The sequence below is a fragment of the Vidua chalybeata genome, chromosome 21 (assembly GCF_026979565.1).
Source record: "Vidua chalybeata isolate OUT-0048 chromosome 21, bVidCha1 merged haplotype, whole genome shotgun sequence".
In the NCBI taxonomy this organism is placed as follows: Eukaryota; Metazoa; Chordata; class Aves; order Passeriformes; family Viduidae; genus Vidua; species Vidua chalybeata.
The window spans coordinates 3,843,991-3,860,489 of NC_071550.1; the positions used below are offsets into that span (position 1 = coordinate 3,843,991).

The 16,499-nt window shown below is 46.9% G+C and overlaps 2 protein-coding genes across 4 annotated transcripts; one reads left to right on the forward strand and one right to left on the reverse strand.

The window, feature by feature from the left end:
- Positions 1-20: 20 nt before the first annotated feature.
- On the forward strand, positions 21-13,119 carry SURF4 (surfeit 4). Of its 2 annotated transcripts, XM_053962013.1 has the most exons (7): positions 74-164; positions 1,224-1,300; positions 7,128-7,314; positions 8,162-8,238; positions 8,829-8,872; positions 9,804-9,990; positions 10,218-13,119. In XM_053962013.1, exons 2-7 carry the CDS (start codon positions 1,274-1,276, stop codon positions 10,482-10,484), a joined length of 789 nt encoding a protein of 262 aa, XP_053817988.1. In that variant the 5' UTR covers positions 74-164; positions 1,224-1,273; the 3' UTR covers positions 10,485-13,119. The 2 variants fall into 2 exon arrangements, with proteins under 2 accessions (XP_053817986.1, XP_053817988.1); XM_053962011.1 differs by lacking the exon at positions 1,224-1,300 and having other exon boundaries at positions 21-164.
- A 265-nt stretch (positions 13,120-13,384) lies between these two features.
- SURF2 (surfeit 2) lies at positions 13,385-16,471 on the reverse strand. Of its 2 annotated transcripts, none has more exons than XM_053962014.1 (6): positions 16,348-16,471; positions 15,762-15,916; positions 15,439-15,542; positions 14,824-15,015; positions 14,126-14,277; positions 13,385-13,483 (listed from the first exon to the last, which is right to left on the reverse strand). In XM_053962014.1, exons 1-6 carry the CDS (start codon positions 16,453-16,455, stop codon positions 13,400-13,402), a joined length of 795 nt encoding a protein of 264 aa, XP_053817989.1. In that variant the 5' UTR covers positions 16,456-16,471; the 3' UTR covers positions 13,385-13,399. The 2 variants fall into 2 exon arrangements, with proteins under 2 accessions (XP_053817989.1, XP_053817990.1); XM_053962015.1 differs by lacking the exon at positions 16,348-16,471 and adding an exon at positions 16,175-16,294.
- Between the last annotated feature and the right edge of the window lie 28 nt (positions 16,472-16,499).

Below are 16,499 nucleotides of genomic sequence, written 5' to 3' on the forward strand. Positions count from 1 at the left end.
CGCGCCGGCGCGGCGGCGCCTTCAAGGCCCGGCCCGTCCGACGTGGCAGCGCCTGCACCGAGCGCGGCCCGGCCCCGCCACCGCCCCGCCCGCCCCGAGCCAGCCCGGGCCCCGCCATGGGCCACAACGACATTATGAACACCGCCGAGGACTTCGCCGACCAGGTGCGTGCCCGCTCGGCTTCTCCCCCCACCCCCCCCGCGCCCGCCCGGCGGCCTTTGTGCGCCGGGGCCACGCTGAGGGGCCCGGCTGAGGCAGGCCGGGATGGCGGCGGGGTCGCTGCCGCCTCGGGGCCGCGCTGTGGCGGGGCGGTGGGTTTATGGAATTATAGAGCCATGGAGTGGTTTGGGCTGGGAGGGGTCCTAAAGATCGTCTGGTTCAACCCGTGCCATGGGCAGGGGCACCTTCCACTAGCCCAGGGTGCTCCAAGCCCCGTCCAGCCTGGCCTTGGGCACTGCCAGGGATCCAGGGGCGGCCACAGCTTCTGCGGGCGCCCTGTGCCAGGGCCTCATAGAGGATAATTCCTTCCCAATACCCAGCCTAAGTTTCCTCTCTTTCGATTTGTAGCCATTCTAATTTACCTTCTCACCCCCTGCTTCTGGAAGTAGTCTGTTTCTGTCTTTCCTGTAAGTTGTCTCCGAGGGCAGCCCGGGCCCGGCTCCCACCGCCGCCCCTGCCCTCGGCTGAGCTCCCGAGCCTCTCGTACAGCGAGTTCTCCTCGGGGACAGCGCTTCTCTCAGGAGGGATTAAGTGGAAGGAGAGCAGGAGCCGTCCCGGCTGGTGGAGAGGGCACAGAGGGGTGTGGGGAGCCGGTGTGAGCTGGCAGGGATGGGAGAGTGACCGGGTTATCCAACCTGACAGGGTTAGATGGGATGTTAGGGAGGAATTCCTCCCTGTGAGGGTGGGGAGGCCCTGGCACAGGCTGCCCAGAGCAGCTGTGGCTGCCCCTGGATCCCTGGAAGAGTTCAAGGCCAGGTTGGACAGGGCTTGGAGCAAACTGGGCTAGTGGAAGGTGTCCCTGCCCGTGGCAGGGGTTGGGAACAAGATGAGCTTTAGGGTCTTTCCAACCCAAACCATTCTGTGATTTCATGAAACCCTGATCCATGTCTGGGAGCCCAAACTGGAAAAGGTTGGTCAGCACCGTGGTGCTGTGCTCAGGACTGGGGCAAAAGGAAAGCAAACAAGCTGATGTTGTCTTGTAAACCTTCTTACGTTTATTTCAGTGGAGGCCCGAGTGATTTCTCTGTTAAATAGAAGTTTGTGATCTCTTACAATGTCTGACAACAGGAATATTTTGAGTGTAAGTAGCTGCTCTGCTGGGGATGGTGTTGCAAAGATCGTCACAGTCATGGTGATTCATCTAATCGACAATAAGAGGCAGCAAGTAATCATATTCAGCAAATTGACTGGAAAATCTGATTCTGCCTGGTTCTACAACCACTGTGATTTAGTGTGAGTTGTGTGGTGCACAATAACACGTCACAGCTCTGAGGGGGCTGTGCTTGCTCTGTGTCTTTCACTGATTTCACTGGGAAAACCTGTTCTGCACTTCCTCCCCACCCCCAGATGGAAGAAGGAAAACTCGATTTAGAGACAGAGCTTCTTGTGGTGTGTGGAATACTCAGTTGAAGGGATATCTGGATTTTCTTGGTCATTCTCTGCTTACCTTGTCCTCTTGCTCTTTTTCTCCTTTTTAGAGGAGAAAGTAAACCATCACTGCAGTGTCCACATTACTTGCCAAAATTTGCAACACTTGTCCTGACCTTTTTATAACACCTCTCTATTTATTCCTGTGGGGTTATTTCTAGATGTCCTTAACACCCCTTTTTGCACTCTGCTAAAAGCTCTTTTGTCCAGCTTAAATGTAGTTTACCTCCTCCTGAAGTGAGTTTTAAATGGCACAAATTTACTTGTGCTTGGCCACATCCTGTTTAAAGATGAGTCCTGTGTTTAAGCTGCAGAATTTAGAGTTTTGCTCCTCTTACCATCAGATTGCAAAATAGTTTTTATGGTGTTCTGAGTAATAACTCCTGTGATAATTCTGCCTGGTAGCTCAATCAGAACCTTTCAGTGCTGTTTGTGCTGCTAAAGCTCAGTGTCACACCAATGTAGGAGTGACTTGCTAAACACTAACCTTTGGTATATATTGTGAAGTTAACACTTGGCATTACAGGAGCTGTTAGTTCATCTTGGATTAAAAAAAAAATACTTGGAATGTTTGGGCTGAAATTGTGTTGAAACTCCCCTGATGGAGGCTGGACAATGGCTGTTCTGGGAGCTGAATGCATTCTCAGTGATGTTCTTGCTTTTTCCACTCTCTGTACTAGTGCTCAACACATAATGAGTCTTAATTTCTGTAGCATAAAACCCCTGTGGGAGAATGTTAGAGCTAATTCCATGGCTTATCAGGAAATCCTGTATGTCTCTTACAAAAGCAAGAATAATCTGTTCCTTAAATTCAAGCAGTAAAGCTTAGCTTTTCTCAGATACTGTAATTTCCCTTTGAATTAACAAATTGTGCCCTAGATGCCAAGATACTCAGCAGTAGTAAGTGGCTCTTAATCCAGAGGTGAACTAGTGCACTGTCTTACAGGCAGCTAAGCTTGCCAGACAGCCTGTTGTCAGTGAAAGGGCTTGTCCTACTTCTCCCAAGGCTACATTCCCCTTTTCTCTCTCACCAGCACTTTTGTCATTGAACTGGGGAGCTGAACTGGCAAGAGAAAAAAATTGAGGATTTTTTTTTTTTTACTTGGTTCATTTATATCCATGTTTAGGTCGAGTGAGGTGCAATACTGGAGGTGAGATTGCTGGTAATAGGCTGCTCTGAGCTGTAAGGAATTGCAGTGGAGGGGACACCAACACCAGCCCAGTGTTACTAATTCAATAATTTACATACTCAGAAATTAAGCCCATTTTTTAGTGATTTTTAAAACATTACTTGGCACCCCCTTCAGTGCAGCCACCAAGTACTGAAAATAGCTGTAACTGAGGCCTGCACAGAGTGTTTAGGATTGTCTCTCCTTTGTAATCCCTTCCTAAGAGGGAGTAGATCTCAGGCAACTTTCCTAGTGTCTGTAATAATCTTTAGGAATAAATCCTTAGGAATGTGGGTGCTTGGTATTTCTGCTGTTAAAAAAAAAATTCACGCACAAAAATGCGAGGAGACTATTGAGTCATTGCACAGCAGTGAGAGGGCTGCAGGGAGAGCCAGACTGGGGGAGTTTATTTAGTTTTCCAAGATAAATGCTGATGTATCCTGCCAGATAATTCTGATACAGAATCACAGAACCATTTGGGTTGGAAGGGACCTTAAAGCCCATCTTGTTCCACCCCTGTCATGGGCAGGGACCTTCCACTATCCCAGGTTGCTCCAAGCCCCGTCCAACCTGGCCTTGGACACTTCCAGGGATGGGGCAGCCACAGCTTCTCTGGGCAAACTGTGCTGGGGCCTCCCCACACTCACAGGGAGGAATTTCTCCCTAATTTCTAGCTTACATTTCAGTTTCAACCTATTATTTCTTGTTCTTGATATCCTATTTTCTAGAAAATGGAAGGGAGAAGAAAACAGTTCATTGTTAGTCTGAACTTTGTCAGTTAGATTAAAAAAACTGAATTTGGAAATATTCTCTAGAACTTTATCATGGCAGAGCACTGATTGTTTATCATTATAAGCCAAGTAGCCTGTTCTGGTTAGGCTGAGGAAAAATTTTCCCATGAAGAATGAAAGTAAAATGCAATAAATTACTAAAAGTACCATTTTAAAGGTTTCATTAATAAATAGCCTTTTGGAAAAGGGAATTGGTATAAAGCACACTTCAGAAGGGAAGAGCATTGAGAAATCTTCCTGCAATTAAAAACCTAATTAATATTGCTGGCAATGCTCTAGTGGGTCAGAGCCTTCTTCCTGCCTCTGGAAATCAATGGGAAATGCTATTCCCAGTTTTTTACAGTACTTTGTAGGCACTGGACTAATGAATGTGATGGGTTTTGCTGTCCCTATGATTTTGGGGTGGGATCTCTTTGAGTGAATGTATCCAAGCTGGTGAAAGAAAGTGTTTTTTTTTTTTTTTTCTCTGTGGATTGAGCATCCTTTTCCAGGAATGATCAGTGGTGTCCCAGGCTGCTGGAGGAATTTGTTCTCCCAGAACAAAGCAATCCCTTAAAAGTGTTCAAGATATTTGGGATATGCCTTATCAGAAGCTCTAGACTAATAATGCTGTGCAGCTCAGGAGGGTTTCTGTATAGATGAGCAGTGTGCTGTTCCTCACCATAATCAGAACTTCACTGATCCAAGAATACACAGGAAAAGGCTTTGTGCCTGGACACAACATACCTGCAAAAATTCCCAACTCATGTCCATTTATTGGACATAAAATACCTGTAATTGTACCATGGTATATATACTTTTATCAAAATAGAGTGGACTTTCAGCAAATGTGAAACTCTTGGAGGTTGGGTCCAAATGAATCACTTTATTGCCTCTCTTTTGGTCAGGCCTTTAGGGGTTTGAAAATTTCAGTCCTCCTTTAGAAAAATGGGGGATTGAGCAGAGCTTTGATTAAGGGATCCCTAGATCTTCTTGTACATCTTTGGTTGTTAAACTTAAAGGAGCATTTAAATCTATCTTTGCCTTTCTAATCCCATTAGAGGGGGAAGTGGCAACACAAAGCCCCTTTGGCATATGTCAGTGACAACACAGAACCAGCTGCTCTTCTTTAAAATAGTTTTATTTAGAATTTTCTTGTCTTTTCTCATGATGTTTCACCTCTTCCAAGGAGACAGGACATGTGGAGAGCAGCTGATGCAAAGCCAGAGCAGAAAAAGCCCTGCAGTTATTTGATGTTGTGAGTTTAATGCTGCCACCTCCATCAGTGGATTTGGATGTGTTGTGTTCAGTGCAGGGTGTGTTTCAGGTCCCATTTCTTAGCTGCAGATATCAAACTGCAATATTCCCATGTGTGCCACTTTATCTGTGTGAATCTTAAAGGAAGTGGGCTCAGGGTGCAGCTTTTGAGCCACACAGTGCTGGTGCTGTGCAGGGCCAAACTCAGGGTGACTGGTGTTATTCGTTGAGTCCCACTGCTGGAGCTCTCATGTTTCTTGTCATTTATTCCATCTTTAGTTAAATTACTCGAGTGATTTACACCCAGATCCTATAATTGTTTGATCACTTGATGCCTGTTACATTCTCTTCCTGTAGTTGTGGTGTAGTTGTTCTCTTCCTTTCTCTCTGGATCTCCTGATTCCTTTGGCTTGGGTTTTTGTTCCCACAGGCTGTTTCTGTAGCTTGCTGTGTACAGGGGGTTCAATTTGAGTGCAGCTCCAGGAGCTGTGGGTGCCCAGGAGTGATGTGTGTGCTGTGAGGTTGCTTAGCACTGGAGCTGCCATGGGCTGCAGCCTCTCTGACTTGTCTGGAGCCCATTGGATGTGTGCACTCGTGTTTAATGGGCAGTGTTAAATTCCCCCTGTGTGCCCAGAGAACAGGTAAATGTTAAATGTCTTCTTGGATCCTTCAACTGTGCTGTTTGTGGCTCCAGGGAAGGGGAAAATGAGGTCAACTCCCACTTCTGAACAGCAGAGATGAGGCTTGGAGGAAGATGTTCTTTACTATTTGCTTCTTTTTTCAGCCTTTCCACAGCACTGTTTTTATCCTTTCTTACAGATTACCAGCACTTGTCGTCTTTCATTTCTTTCTAGACCAAAGTTGCTTGTTCTATATCTTACAAATGACTTCTGGTTTGTAAGAACTTTATTCTTAGTATTCCTCAGCAAGTTTCCTCAACCTCACAGTGAAAAACCCAGGAGGGAGGAAAGCTGTAAACCAAGATGTGTGTCTCATTCAGTGAGTGACAAAGATCAGAAATTCTCTTCTGACTCATTCATCCAACTGTTGACATGGCTTTAAAAAGCCTGAAGTGGCAGGCTTCAGGAGGCAGAGTACAGCTGCACTTAAAATGCACTTGATTAAGGTGAATTTTGACCCTTAGACTCTGGATACAGGCAGTACAGCAGTGCAGTTTGTTCCAATATTAACTATTTAATTGACTATTAAGGATGTTTGCTGATTTTTTTCCTTGTGATAATCTGTAGTTGCACAGTGAGCTAGGCTTGTCATTTGCATAGCCTTTAGTATTGACTGATTGCTGCTGGCAGGCATAAACTGTCAGAAGTGGCTTTTGTCTCCTTCCTGCTGGAAGTCTCAATTAAGTAATAACCAGTGCTGCCTAGAAAATAGGATGGCAGTTAAACACTTGTCCTAACCCACTCCACAGCCCTATAGAACACAACCCCATAGACTCTGGCAGTTCTGTGTTTGTTCCTTTAATTGTTGTAATTGTAGAGCAAACTGATCCAGGAGCCTGCAAGATGAAGGCGGCCCAGATATGTCTTCTATTCCTAAAAACTAAAGCTCAGCACCTGTTGCATGATGATATCATTTCCTTTTAACCACTGCACTGAAGTGTGGCTATAAACCTCTGTTTCCTTTCTGCAGAAGCTGCTCCTTTGAATGGAAGTAAAAACCTGCCTAGAGAGGACAGAGGGTGCAGTTCCATGCAGTGGTTACGTGGAGCTAAGATCTGCTGCTGCTCGAGTACATGTGCTTTGTTTGCACTGAGCTGTTGGAGGGAACGAGCTTGGCAAACAATTTAGTCATGTTTTTTAATTTGTACAGAACTTGTCTTCTGTCAGCCTGGCTCCCTGAATCCGGGTTGTTCCAGGGTGCTGAGTGCCTGAGCACATGGGTGGGAGCAGGATTGCCCTTTCAGCTCTGGGCCATCTGATAGCTGAGCTGTAACATGAAACCCTGAGATAGAGAAACTAAAACCAAGGTCAGCCTTCATTAGCGAGAGCTCCATCAAAGCACAGTTCCTGTTACACAGAAATGTGCTGCTGGATTCTGCTTTTTTCCAACTCCTAGTCCAGTGGAGAATGACAACAGCTTTTCCCTGCTGCTCCCAGTGGGTGAAGAAGCATTTCACTAAATCCAAGTCCCAGTTTCTCTCTGGATGTTGGTGACCCTGAGCGCATGAGAACTGCTGACCTCAGTCTGCAGAGAGCAGGGCTGTGTTATCCCTGCAGTGTCCCTTTCCCTGCCTCCCCTGCTAATGCCCTGTGTGTCCCTGCAGTTCCTGAGGGTGACCAAGCAGTACCTGCCCCACGTGGCCCGGCTGTGCCTGATCAGCACCTTCCTGGAGGATGGCATCCGCATGTGGTTCCAGTGGAGTGAACAGAGGGACTACATCGATGGCACGTGGAACTGTGGCTACTTCCTGGCCTCCATCTTTGTGTTCCTAAACCTCTTCGGGCAGCTGAGTAAGTGGCTCTGGGGCTGTTCAAGTGCAGGCAGAGCACTCCAGCGTGGCTGCAGCCCTGTGGGATGCCTCACTGATTTCCTGATAGCTCCTGACAGCTCAGAACTGATAGTACTACATGGGCTGAATGAAAAGAACTCTGAATTGACCTGCTTCAGCCTTTCCTGGAAGCAGCTGTAGACAGTTCCTTGTGACACACTGCCTCTGAGTCAGAGATGCCAAGAATCCGTCAGGACAATCTGGTTTCAGTTCTGTACGTGTATCCATAACTACAAACCATACCCAGAGTTCTCTAAATACTCCTGTTCTCTTAAACGGGGCAATGTTGAGACTTTCTCAGCCTCCTGTTTTTATGGGCATTCATCTCCAAGGCAAATTCTTACCCAGGAGAGGGTGCATTAAGCCTGAGTGAGGTGCTCGTGTCAGAAATATTTCCAAAGCCCAGGAATCAAAATAATCCCAGGAGGAGTGCTCAATGCTGGGTGGGCTCAGGTTGTCAAAAATGGAGAGAGGAAAAATCCTGTTCTGTTTATATTATGTCCCTGATTTACTGTTCCTAATTGCCAATTCCTTATCTTGTGTCTGGATTTAGATTTTTTGCCCTCACTGTTTTGTGTAGAGGGTCACCTTAATTTAGTGCAGTTGCCAGTTCTCATGTCAAAGTGACAAAGGCTGTCAGTGCTTTCTGATGGAAGACTTCAGAAACATTCTGGGTTTTATCCTTTCAAGGAAAAGGAATACAGCATGATGGCCCTAACAGTTATCTCATGAAAGAAAAACTAAAATCCAAGTTAGCATTCCTGCAGGAGCTTTTCCAAGTGTAACTGTGTTCAATTTCCCCAACTCAGGTGGCTGTATCCTGGTGCTGAGTAGGAACTTTGTGCAATATGCCTGTTTTGGACTGTTTGGAATTATAGCATTACAGGTAGGAGGCTTAAATCTTCATCCCTTCTAAACTGTACCTTTCAAATCTCTCTTAGCCCCAGTACTCCCAACATGTTTAAATATAACTTGCAACCCTGGAATTTTTCTCCACCCTGGCTTAGTGCCAGTCCTTGATGGCATTGAACTATTTTGCTGCTCCTGTTCTCCTGATGTGCCCAATGTAATTGCAATTAGTCAGCTTGGAGACATTCATTCAATACTTGACCTTGACCAATTTAGCAGAAGTAACTGGCAATTTACCTGGATGTCAGTTAATGAGCCAAATGTGGATCTTGCAGTTGCTTTGGCCTTCAGCTGTGTTCCCATCACAAAGGATCCTATCTAGTAGCATCCTTCCCCTACAAAACCAGAGAATTTTGGGGGCCCTAAAGCACAAATCAAATTCTGGCTTCCCTTCCCTGTATTACACAGACTCACTGGACCACACTGATGTAATTACCTTGTTTCCCTCACTATATTGTATTTATAATTAAATTCTGCTGTGGCTGGTACAGACTTGAGATTGCAACAGAAATTCAGAACTTCAGTGTCATTTATATGGTGTTTTAACTTCTTTTATTCTTTGCCTAGACTATTGCATACAGCATTCTATGGGACCTGAAGTTCTTGATGAGGTATGCCTGCTTCTGGAAGTTTTTATGGAAACAGAATGAAAAAACTGACACTTGGTGGCAGAGGAAATGACATTTGTACATAGTATTTACTAAAAGATTTTACAAGTGATGCATTTACATTAAAGAAGAAATGACAGCTCCTGAAAAAATCAGGAGAGTCTGTGTTAAACTGTAGGCAGCAGGCTCAGGAAGGGAAAGACTAATCCTAACCCACTAGGATCCTAGTGCTTCTGCTGCTAACCTGGCTGAGAGTTCAACCAACTGTCTACACTTGATCAGAGTTGCTTTTATTTCCTAAATGGCTAAAATAGCAACTCTGCTTCTGTGTGACTGAAGCCATCTTCTGAGAAAACTACAGCATGCAGTCCCTGGAGTGGTTTCTGGAATTTTAAACCTCTTAACACCTTCCCTAAGGAGAAGACAAGATTATAAACCTGAGCTTTCCTGTCAGGCCCTGGGTGATGGCTGGCTGTTGCCTTTCCACCCCTCTGAGGGGAGGCCAGCACAAGAGCTACACTCTGGGCTTACTACAGCCCTGTCAATGTGTAACTTCTCAGCAGCGCTGCTGCTGTTTTCTCAAAGCAACCTCTGAACTACTTTGGCATATATGGCTAAACCTGAGGTACAGAATAACTTGAACACAACAAAATTCGTGTTGTAACAGCCCCTGAAGCAACTGTGCCTGAGTGGTGGGTGCTGGACTTCCCTGGCAGGCTGTGTTCCCACAAATCCTGGGTGTGCTCAGTGCTGCTGGGGCTGGGAAGTCTAACACAGACCAACACATCCCACGGTGCAGAGCAAGTCACTCCTCACCCTCAAATAGAGAGGATCCTTACTGAAATTGTCAGATAAGACTCTACAGATATAGATCAGTGCAAGCTGTACTAAACTGCCTTTTTTTTTTTTTTTTTTTTCTTCCCCATTTGTGTAGGAATCTTGCCCTTGGGGGAGGATTGCTGCTGCTTCTGGCTGAGTCCCGCTCGGAGGGGAAGAGCATGTTTGCTGGTGTCCCCACCATGAGGGAGAGCTCCCCAAAGCAGTACATGCAGTTGGGGGGACGTGTGCTGCTCGTCCTCATGTTCATGACACTGCTACATTTTGACATGAACTTCTTTTCTGTAAGTATCCCAGCATTAAAGTGTGAGTTGAGCAACTAGAATGTTGCTCAGGTGGGCTGCAGGATCTGCTCAATGCTGTTGAAATCTATAAGTAAAATTAATACTTTAGAAAATGTTACTAGGTTATGTATCCCATGACAACTGAACTTAAAAGGTCTGCTCTGTTGGTCTATCTATTTAAGAACTGTGTAAGTAAATGGCTTTTTTCATGGCTTTTTCCCTTGCAGATTCTGCAGAACATTGTGGGCACAGCCCTGATTATCTTGGTGGCAATTGGCTTCAAGACTAAGCTGGCTGCCTTGACTCTGGTCATCTGGCTGTTTGGCATCAACATCTACTTCAATGCCTTCTGGACCGTCCCAGCCTACAAGCCCATGCACGACTTCCTCAAATACGATTTCTTCCAGACCATGTCTGTCATTGGAGGGCTCCTCCTCGTGGTTGCACTGGGTCCTGGTGGAGTCTCCATGGATGAGAAGAAAAAAGAGTGGTAACAGGAATAGCAACACTTCTTGGGACATACTGTACTAAGTCCAGAACTGATTCTCTATGGATTCAACAAAAACTGCCAGCATTTTACACGTACATGCCCCCTTCCTATAAAAGGCACAGATGTTTTGAATTTGATTTACTGTGGCACCAGTAATACAATAGATAAAATCCTATTTCTTCAAGGAATGTTGCCTAGGCTTATTCTAACTTCCTAGATTTGGAACTAACCCAAGGAGCCTGCATTTTGCTGATGCTTCAGTGAATTGCAGTAGAACAGTTGCTGTCTGGAATGTCAGCAATGTCTTAAAATTTGCAGAAAGGTGAGCAGATACAGCTGGGTCATTCAGTGTGGTGTTGGGTTGTAGCTATAACTAAAAAAGTGGATCCCCTTTCTTGCCCTTATCAAAACTGCCTTGTGCATAAGGAGTTCCATGGCTGGTTATAGCATTGCTTATCAAGGTGGAAAGCAGCATCAAAGAAAACCTAGAAAATCACTGTTATTTTGCTGCTCAGAGGCCTATAATTCCCTTTTGTTCAGCAGGGAAGGTTCTTTCCTGCTCCAGAACAGAAGGCAAAAAGAAAACCCTGGAAGTAGTTGTACCCCTTTCTGGGTAAGAAAAGGGAGAGGATTTTCTAACATGTCCTAATTCTGCCCTTGAGGGGAACAAGGGGAAATCCTGCATTGTTAATAATGAATCCTGTATTGCTAATCAGATTTAAAGGAAGTGGGGGAGATAATCCTGAAGAGACAGAACGTTGGATTCTGTGAAAATTCTGTGCCAAAAGAATTCTTTATTCTGCATTCTTTCCCCAAAAGTTGCCCCTCCTGAATTCCCAAGAAGGGAGCCAAGTTGTGCTGCAAGTTCCATAATAAAAGCTCCTTTCTGCTATTAACCAGCTTCCATCCATATATGCCCCAAATTCTTATTTGAATTGCAGGCTAATGGTGAGAATGTCTTGAGAATTACAGAAACTCCCCTTTTCTGTGCACTCAGTACTTGCCAGATGAGAGCAGTCAGTCTCTAATCTGTAGTCTTTGCTTCTTAGATTCTCTTCTGTCAGTGTCTTGGCTGTAAGAGTCCCAGCTGACTGAAGAGCTGGGCTGCTGAGCTCTCCAGGACAGCCCCTTCTGTGCCACCTCAGAGCACCCTGAGCTGTGCAGGGTGGAAATGTGGAAGTGGCCCCTGTTGCCAGCTCTGCAGACACTTACAGCTGAGGAATGTGAGTGCAAAGCCTGGGCAGCGGAGAAGCAGCCAGGGATGGACCTTCCCTGGGAGGAACTCAGGAGGGTGAGGAGAGGAAGGCCCTGTTTGGCTTCTCAGTGCCACGACCTCTGTGCCATGACCATGCTTAGTGCTGCTCAGGGGAGGCCTTTTGTCCTCTCTTAGTCAACTAGGTGTGAACCTGATTCACTAGATTATGGAGGAATTCTAGACAGCATGAGCCCCTACCAGCTTCCTACCATTACACTGATTCCTTGCTCTGTTGCCTCCCCTGAGGAAGATGCTCAGCTCTTTGTTCAAGGAGGAATTCAGCTGAACATCTCCATTGGGAGCTGTTCCCCAGGGTCTCCTGATAAAGGACACTCACCTGGACAGTTCAGTTAAACAGTTGCTTTTCAGGAGAGAAAACTGGGCTGAAAGAACTAATGAAAACTAGAAGAGCACTGTTGAAAGTTAAACCAGTGATTTCATCATCTTAAGGGGATAATAGCCTCTGTAAGGGCAAGATGTGCTGCTGCTGGAGGAAGCCATTTGCTATCCCAGAATAGTTAGGGTTGGAAGGGACCTCTGGAGATCATCTACTCCAAACCCCATGTCCAGACTGATGGGAGGGGAATTCAGCATTAAAGTCGGGTCACTGATAGCTTTCTTTTCAAGGAAGTTTTGCAAGAGAAGTCTTCACCTCAAGTGTTTCATGTGCCTGACTCTTCCTAGCTAAACAAACTGGTCCTTTCAGTCACAGATCTGCAGCACAGGAGGCTTTCACTGTTTCACTGCAGGTCTTATAACGGTTCTAGACTGATCAAGGCAGCCACTCTCAGATGCCTGAACTGCTGTTGATGTTCATAGTATTTATAAATGACACAAACTGCTCCTGCAAGTAGCCCCTTGTCTTTCTCAACTTCCTTGTGTCCTGTGTAACTAAGGAGCTGGATGACAGACTAGTCTGAAATATAGAGCAGTTTCCTCTGCGAAAATCAAGTCCCCTTTCCAACAAAAGATCCTAGAAAAGGAACTGTTGCTGTCCCCTGCAGCAGGAATACTTCAGTATTCCAGGGGCATAGTTAGGTGGAGGGCATTATCACATACTTCTAGGCAGCACAATGTGCAGACTTATTAACTGTGAGTCTAATGCAGAAGATTCTGGTTTCCTACATACACTGCTGTACTTGTGCATCTCCCAGAAATTCAGTGACCTCTCCCCATGGCTGAGAAGCTCTCACAAGCAGGATGTCAGCTACCAATTGGCTCTGCAAAGTGTTCTGGAATTCATTCTGAATATATTTTTGCTTTCTATGTGGAAAAAAAAAAGTATAAATTCTCATTTTATGCTGTATTTTGTACCTTAGTTGTGTTTGAAAATGTTTTGATTTTTGAAAACAATCAAAATAAAACAATGGCATCTTTGTATCCACTTGGCGTGTGTGGCTGGTGATGCTCCACCGCTGAGCTTCTGTGCTTTTCTGCCTAACAAAAACCAGCTTTCTGGAAAAAACAGCTCTCTGGACTTAACTGCAGCAGACATCCTTCCCTCAGTGTGATGCTGGCTTGAAGCTCTTGGAATGCAACTTAATTCCACCCCATTATTCCCCTCCATACCTCTCACAGTTAACTGGAATGGGCAGACACTTCATCATGGGCTCCCACTGGAATTGTTACACAACAGGCTTCAGGCCAGGTATTTAGCATAGAATTTATTTCCCATTGGTTGCTTTCTTGAAGTTTTTGGGTTTTCGATGATGGCTCTTGAATTTCTTCTTTAAAGGGCCTGTCTGTTTCTGTAGAGAAAAAAAACTTAATCAGCTTATTTCCAACATCCAGATCAAGCTTTGCCTGAGACAGCTTAAATAGAAACTGAGTGTGATCTCCTTCAACAGCCAGAATGAGCCCAAGTCTGCTCATGAAGCCAGGATCCTGCAGCTCAGCAGCCCTTTCTGATGGTTTCATTAGGTACAAACTGACAGGCTCCCTGCAGCAATGAATCCAAACTTTATCCAGCCCTAACTTTCTAGTTTGAAACATTTATAATGTAATGCAGTGCCTTGAAAGTGGCAGAAAAATGGTCTAGAGAAACTTTGTGACTGCAAAACGGTTTAATTTTTTTGTGTATTTGGAGAACAATTACAGTACCCACAGGACACACATCAGCTTTCCTTCTACGATGGCGTGGGGCAGGATCCCACCCTAGATGAGCTCTCTGTACAGGCAGGAACATCCCTCACTACCCCAGCCAGGAGAAATACTGCCTGGCAGGAATTCACACCTCAGGATGCAAGTCGCTGTCTGGCACACAGGGAACAATCTATTCTGAACAGCTTTGCACCTTCTGCTGGTTCCCAGACAGGAACAACTGGCACACCTACGGGCTGGGATCCCAACTGCACAGCCCCTGCTGCTGCAGGCAGTGGGATGGCTCCCACCTTTCCTCTCTTGCCAGCTGCTCTGCTGCTGTCCCTCCTTGCCCCGTGCTCTCCGTTCTGCTTGGCCCCGTCGTCCTCGCTGTCTGTCACAAAGTCATCGCTGCCCTTTGTGGTCTCTGGAGCTGATGGGTTTTTTTCTGGGAAGAGCGCAGCTAAAAAAGATCCAGCTCAAATCAGTTCCCTGTGCACACAGGCTCTGCCTCCCCTCGCTTTGCTTTAAAGCTGCTTTCAGTCACCACGTGGCACTACTGAAATACTTGGGAAATAAACACGCTGGTGTTTTATTGGAAACGTGCCTTGGTGCTCTTTCTGTTCCCATTCTGGGAATGTCAGCACAGGTGGTGTCATGTGTTACACCTCTGCTCCTGCAGCAAGATGGATTTGCACCTCCAGATCTAAGTCAGCAGAACGGACTGACCACCTTCTGTCAAGGATTTGCTGAGAAAACAAGGGAAGTGCAGATTCCTAAAACAGCAAATCCCAGCAGATCTTGTATCCCTTCCCTCACACCTTGCATGATCCAACTCGTTATTAGCATTAACTATTTCTTATTTGGTGGTGGTAAGCTTTTCCAAAACCCAAGGACTCCCAACTGGATGAAGTCAGGTGCCTCTGGCACACCAGCATCAGGCAGCAGTGTAAAGAAACCAGGAGACAATTAATTTGAGGACATGGATGACACCAAGGTTCTCACTCACGTGGGTACAGGTCACTCATGCTGTCATCTGTCTCCTCTCCATCCTCCTCGCTGGACTTTGGCTCCCAGAACTCCTCTTTCCTGTGAGGCTGCCTGCTCCCGTTCGTTTGGTCACTGGGGTGCTGTGCCCGCTGCTTCTTCTGTCTCAGGCAGGCAGGGACGTACTCCACTCCTTCCCTCTGGCATTCCTCATCTAAGAGAGAGGGTCAGGCAGCACTGATCAGCTGCCCAGCCCCTGAGTCCTTCCATTCCCAGCTCAAGCTTGTAGGAAATGCAACTCAAAAGTCCAGCATGCTCCAAATATACATCTACAGCAACACTATGGACCAGGGAAAATGTTAACACAGCTATCAAATGTTAACACATGAATCACAATCCTTGGGGGAGTTGCAGAGCTGATTCTCTTAAGAAAGGATGTTCCAAGGTATTTGCTAGAAGCCAATTGCTCCCTATATCTGAGACCTTCCTTCCTAGCTGAGGAGGACACACACACTGTTGTCAACACACTGTTGTCAATTTAAACAAAGCTGTCCCACCCACTTCAGAGAGATCCACTGGAATCTCAACAGCTTGGGAAAGAAATGCTGCCTGGTACAGCTTCAGAAAAGCTACTTACACGTTTTCAGGGCCTTCTGGTAGCGCTTCCCTTGGACGTGACGCAGGACGTGCTCTGGAAGCTTGTTGATGTGTCTGAGGGTGAGCTTGCAGAACAGCTGGTGTCTGACAGACACAGAAAGGGCAGCAACAGTTAAAGTGTGCTGTGACTTCAGAACTTTTCACTTACAAGCACTGCAAGTTGCTCAAAGTTGATAAATACTTTATAAAGACTTTCCCAGTCTCCCCAAATCCATACAGACCTAAGAACTTTGTAAAGCCCAACCACTTTATGTCTGAGATTGAACGAGGTGTAAAGCACAACACAGGAGGGAGAATACATACAAATTCTTCGTGCTGGGCACAATGTGGGGCTCAAACGTGCCATAGTCGAACTCTCTGGCTGCCTTTATGAGCCGCTGGTACTTCTTGCCGCTGGTGTAAGCCTGCAGCTCCGACAGGCGACAGGGCAGCTCATGTCCTGTCAGCCTGCACCTCACCTGAAAAACACATTAATGGTCAGGAAACCCAGGGGTTTAGCCCACCGAATCTCAGAATCCATTCGGACGGAAAGAACCTCCGAGATCATCGAGTCCAACCCATGACCGATCCCCACCTTGCCAACCACACCATGGCACTCAGTGCACGTCCAGTCGTTCTCCAGGCATGGGGGGCTCCACCACCTCCCTGGGCAGCCCCTTCCAATGTCTAATCACCCTTCCCGTATCCACCCCAGGGCTGGGGAGGGCAGGACAGACCAGCGCTCTGCTCCTCGTCCTTCCAGCGCTGGACAAACACCTCGGGCCAGCAGCTCGCTGGGGCCGAGCCCATCGGGTACCACGCGGTGCCGGCCCCATCACGGACCCTCAGGGAGGCGGCCCCATCCCCTCAGGACCCTCACGGTGCCCCCCAGCCCTTCACACGGCCGCACCTTGCCCGGCCCCGCGGGGCTGAGCAGCGGGTGCTGCCTCAGGAAGAGCCGCTCCGTCTCGGGCACCTCCGGCACGGCCGCGCCGCCGCCCGGGCCCGGCGCCGCCATCGCGAGGGGCCGGGCCCGGCCGCGTTTCCCGTTCCGGGCCGCGG